This window comes from Epinephelus moara, chromosome 6 (genome assembly GCF_006386435.1).
Source record: "Epinephelus moara isolate mb chromosome 6, YSFRI_EMoa_1.0, whole genome shotgun sequence".
In the NCBI taxonomy this organism is placed as follows: Eukaryota; Metazoa; Chordata; class Actinopteri; order Perciformes; family Serranidae; genus Epinephelus; species Epinephelus moara.
The window spans coordinates 15,577,424-15,582,334 of NC_065511.1; the positions used below are offsets into that span (position 1 = coordinate 15,577,424).

Sequence of the window (4,911 nt, forward strand, 5' to 3'; positions counted from 1 at the left end):
CAGCGATTGATCCGCTGGTATAAAATGCTGCCGATGGCCGAGGCTCACAATGGACATTCTACTGCAACACTGAGCCTTTAAACCGTCTACTCTCTACTTCTCGTCACAGTTTACCATCACCTTCAATCAGCCATGGGAGTTGCCTACAGCGTTGGAGAGTAAGTAAAACAAATAATCCAGAGAGCTGTGAACATTGTCATGCGGGTTCCTGAACATGGGGGCATTACCTGTAGTTGAATTGGACTGTACTTTGGTTTGCTTGATTCAACAAATTTAAGTAAGACAATGTGAGCTTGCAAAGACTGTTGCATTTTGAGATTTCAAATGCAGTCTTCTACATTTATTTGAGGTCAAATCGTGCATGGGATCTGAATCCTTTCACAGTCATGGTGATTAGTGTTCTTGATGCTGTTTATGATTACATACAGTAGGTGCAAAGGAGCCAAGGGGGAGTGGTTTTCGTCATGCTATGGTAGAAAAACATGTTGCATTGTGGTTGACAGTCTGATGAGTTAGACATGCGTGTGTGTGAGTCTTTGTGTGTGACAGTGGAAGAGAGAGCGATAGTGTGCTACAGAGAGAGGCATGATTGAGGTTAAACAGCTCTACAGTTGAAGTAAGTTATTTTAAATTACTGCATACTGGAACTGCTTTTGTCCATGGGAAATGGACTTCTAGGATTTCAGCCCTAAATTGCCCAGAAGTTGTTCTCTTTTGGAAAAAGCGCTTCCCAGTTTTCACTTATCTTCTCGAATATCCTCAGCCTGGCATGATTAATGCCTCAAACATTCAAAGCATGCTTCACTTTCCTGCTATTCATGTCCAGACAGGATTCGACAGATAATAGAGGTTTGCCAGTGATATTTGCAACAATATGTTTTCTCTCTCATGGGAAATAGAGGTTGGGCCAACTGCCATTAATGCTTGAAAGTTCCAGCAACATTACATGCACTGGAAAGTCCAAGATTTGTTTGCTGTAATATTATGACATTGTAACTCCATATAGTGGTGTTTGATGATAGAAGCCCCTTGGTATTTGCTAAAACATTTTAGCTATAGCAAACCACTTGAGTAAACACATTATCTTTTTAGGAACAATATAAAATGATAATCTATTAGTAAAAAATGCACTTTCTCCTTTTGCTTCTCTAGGGTCGACCACCTCTACACCTTCTTTGTGCAGTGGTCACCAGACATCTACACTAAGGGCAGCAAGAAGCACCGCCAGCCCCGCTACATCATCAGGGAGAAACAACTAAAACGCTGTCTGGTAGTGGAGAAGAACAAGGTGGCTGTGATCAACAAGATCCTCAGTAACTCCGTCAAACCCACTGTTAAAAACTGGGAGGTAAGGTCTGAACGGACACACACATATGATTAAAGATAAGTCAAAAGCCCTCTGTGGCTCTCTCACTGCAGGTTAACATCAGGGCAAGACAATAAATGTTCTACAGCTCAAACATTTGTTTTTACTTTTGTAAACTGTCTCACGAAAATGATCAAGTATCCCAGATTTACTGTAAGTGAGGCTCCAAAGTGCTTGGCAGTTATCCCAGAAGTTGTGGGAAATACCAGGCTCTATATATGGACATCCTATCTGGAGCTCCCTCCCATTAAACTGTGCTTCACTTTCCGGTTAGAGAGAAAAGAAACTGCTCCATCTCAGAGCCGACCAATGAGAAGCCTCTCCACTTAAATTTCAAACCAATAGTATTACTGACACACAAAGTGAAAGCAGACCAGAGAGGGTACAAAAGAGATGGATGCTCGTCAGGTTCTTTATTAGACATGTGGCACTCCAGAGTACAGAGCTTGACAGAGAAAGCAGGAACCATGAAGCTGCTGCCAGAAAATATCAAGGTGCTTTATTTTGCCAGTGACTGTGCGGAGCCGTATGTTGAGGTAGGACTGCTATGCTGCATCTTATCTTGTTAGAAGATGTACTGCGTTTATGGCGTAAAATATCATTTACTTTTGGGGTAAAATGTTTTGTCACTGTCCACATTCACTAGTGAGGAAGCTGTGTTAACCAGGGACATAGGTTTTGGGGGGGTCCTCTGCCAGAAAATTTTGAGCATCACACACTAAATTTCCTGCGTTCTGGGAATTTTTTGGACCTTTCCTAATAGTGTGGTGGTAGTGCGAAACATAATACACTGAGCAGGAGAAAATAATTCCTGCTTCATGTGTGTCCCCTGCGTATCCCATAAAATTAACACCTTGGTGTTAACTGTAAGCTCTGTAAACACTGTAAGCAATGATATGTTTATCCTTCACATTGCACCTGTGAGCCGTCTGTGAATGAGTCACTCAGCCACAAGTTTCTGTATGTAATGAGGAAATTCTCATTTTATTCTCCCTTGTGTCCTCCAGATTATCAAAGTGAAGGACTCCAAGCGCCGCCTGAGTCTGTGTAGCTCGGAGGGCTCTGAAGCAGAGCATGATTACCACGAGGAAGTTGATGCTCTTCCCGTCCTGAGCCAACACAGCCAGCTGCTGGATGACCACCAACTAGAGACAGTAAGTTAAAAACAGCAGCATTTTGAGACAATCCAAGTGGATGATTTGGTAGTGATTACAGCCAGCAACAAAAGATTTTAAATGAATGAATGATTAAATAAATGAATGAATGAACTCTATTTGTGATAATTATTTTCATACCATCCAGTATGGCATCTTTTCATCAACACCTCCCTTTCCAACAGCTTGCTGCTCACATGCCAGCCAGGACTCAGGGCTGTCCATGGCAACTGGTCTACAGCACAGCCGTCCATGGGAGCAGCCTGCGGACTCTGTACAGGAACATGGCCGAGCTGGACAGCCCTGTGCTGCTGGTCATCAAAGACATGCACAAAAAGGTTTGCATCTTATTATCTTAACTCTCCAAAGTTGTTCAGTAGTATTCAAGCTGACGCCCTGATTAACAGTGTGTCTGTAGCTACTCCTTTAATAACCTGATATTTGGTCTTTTCAGGTGTTTGGGGCTTTTTCTTCTGATCCCTTCAAAGTCAGCAAACACTGCTACGGCACAGGAGAAACCTTCCTGTTCAGCTTTAACCCTGAGTTCCAGGTAAGAGGGGAGTTTCCTGCAGTGTGGTTAAAAAAATCTAATCTACATCTAACAGCAAGTCTGAGAACTGGTGTATGGTGTTAAGTTTGTAACCATTTAAGAGCAATTCTCTATATTTGGAACTAAACACAGTCTCAAGAAAGTAATACTTTTAGGAAAGGATAAAAAAAGAACGTTGTTGTGCATTGGGTTTGAGTAAGTGTCTTACGTCTTTCTTCTTCTCCCAGCCATACAGGTGGAGCGGTGAGAACTCCTACCTGGTGAGCGGCAACTTGGAATCTCTGCACATTGGTGGAGGAGGGTAAGTTGTGTGTTTTTTCCGCCCGTCAAATGTAGACACCCAAGGGAGAGGCAACAATTCAGTCTGCCAGTGTCATAAAATCATAAAAAGCAGGTCCATAAAATAGTTACAATAGCTGCTACCTGGTGTCTGAGAGCATAAAACTTTAACAACTTTGAAAAGATTTGACATTAAAGTGTTATCTTTTTCTTCGCCTTTAGGGGTGGATTTGGGCTGTGGCTGGATGCTGATCTGTACCGCGGCTCAAGCTTCTCATGTCCCACCTTCCGCAACGCATCTCTCTCCACACAGGAAGACTTCATTGTACAAGACCTTGAAGTCTGGACTGTGATGAACTGAAGAGAGAACATCTGAAAACATGAGCTAAAAACAAAGCAGAACCCACTGTCCTGTCTGGACAAAACTTCCAGACTTCAGGGAGCACCTGTGGTTCGAGCCACAACTATACAAGACCTGATAGAGCAGCTGCTATCATCTGTGCACCTGGCTCAGATCGGCCCACATACAGTAGTAGAGGCCTGTTGTGGTGGATCTCGGGCTGGACTGGTTTGATCTGTGCCTGATAAAGACAAGGTGCCAGATGAAATCCTGCGATTGAGGGTCCTGCTGCTTTAAACTACTGGTTATGCATCAGTGGCCCCGAGCTAAGTCCAGTCAGTAACTGGCATCTGACGCTTTAAACCCTCCATGCCCTCCCTTCGTTGTGGGGAGCATTATAATACAAAGTTCACAGTTACACTGTTGAATAAAAAGATTGTGACGACTGTAAACACATTCAGGATTTAAGGAAAATGTTTTTTCTATTTTCTGTGTAACAGCCATGTTTGGGGCATTTTAAAATGTGCGTTTACAGTATGTATCTGTGTGTGTGTGTGTGTGTGTGTGTGTGTTTAAGTGTGCATATGTTTTATTTGCTATCATGGTCCCAAGGTTTATGAAACATACTTGGTGCATAAAGGGTCATATGAAACTTTAAAAGAGAGAAAAAGAGAAAGTTAAATGATTACTTTATGATAAAAACACTGTAACATGATAGGACCTGCAATGGCTTATCTGGATTCTAATTGTACTTACTTAACGTGAGGTCTTGTTTTAATGTCGTCCATTTGAAAACTACTGCTACAGATGAAGACCTAACCACTCAGGATGAGAAATAAAAGTATTGGGTTGCACTATAAATTATGTATTGCCTATGTGGTTTGTGGAGGAAGAGACCTCAACTGTTATCTTTCACTTCTGTTTTTTGGAAAGTGAGACACTTGCCTGCTTATTTGCATTTACAGACAATATTTACATGTATTGACAAGATTATTTTACGTATTTTTACTATCTATTTATAAATGTATTTTAAAGAAAATCAGAAACGCAAAGCAAAAATTCTTGTTGTTCCGGTTTCATATTTCTTTATGTTTGTGTGTACATCAGAGTCTGCACTGCTAATGTTGTTTTGTGATACCACATTAAAACTTTGTCTTTCCTGGTGAAGGACAATGTTTTCAAAGCATTCATATTTTCTTATGAATAAACCCTTAAAACAACA

General features: G+C 41.6%; 1 protein-coding gene across 2 annotated transcripts; it reads left to right on the plus strand.

Annotated features, from left to right (window-relative positions):
- Nucleotides 1-4,911, plus strand: LOC126391927 (nuclear receptor coactivator 7). 2 transcript variants are annotated; one of them, XM_050046940.1, is made up of 7 exons: nucleotides 1-158; nucleotides 1,153-1,348; nucleotides 2,374-2,520; nucleotides 2,706-2,858; nucleotides 2,975-3,070; nucleotides 3,298-3,371; nucleotides 3,572-4,911. In XM_050046940.1, exons 1-7 carry the CDS (start codon nucleotides 133-135, stop codon nucleotides 3,708-3,710), a joined length of 831 nt encoding a protein of 276 aa, XP_049902897.1. In that variant the 5' UTR covers nucleotides 1-132; the 3' UTR covers nucleotides 3,711-4,911. The 2 variants fall into 2 exon arrangements, with proteins under 2 accessions (XP_049902897.1, XP_049902899.1); XM_050046942.1 differs by lacking the exons at nucleotides 1-158; nucleotides 1,153-1,348 and adding an exon at nucleotides 1,355-1,902.

Bases quoted from the DNA above. Each gene is read 5' to 3' on its own strand.
- LOC126391927 (XM_050046940.1), top strand. From the start codon at position 133: ATGGGAGTTGCCTACAGCGTTGGAGA. The intron at 159-1,152 runs GTAAGTAAAACA...TTGCTTCTCTAG, and splicing joins GTTGCCTACAGCGTTGGAGA to GGTCGACCACCTCTACACCT. The intron at 2,859-2,974 runs GTTTGCATCTTA...TGGTCTTTTCAG, and splicing joins TCAAAGACATGCACAAAAAG to GTGTTTGGGGCTTTTTCTTC.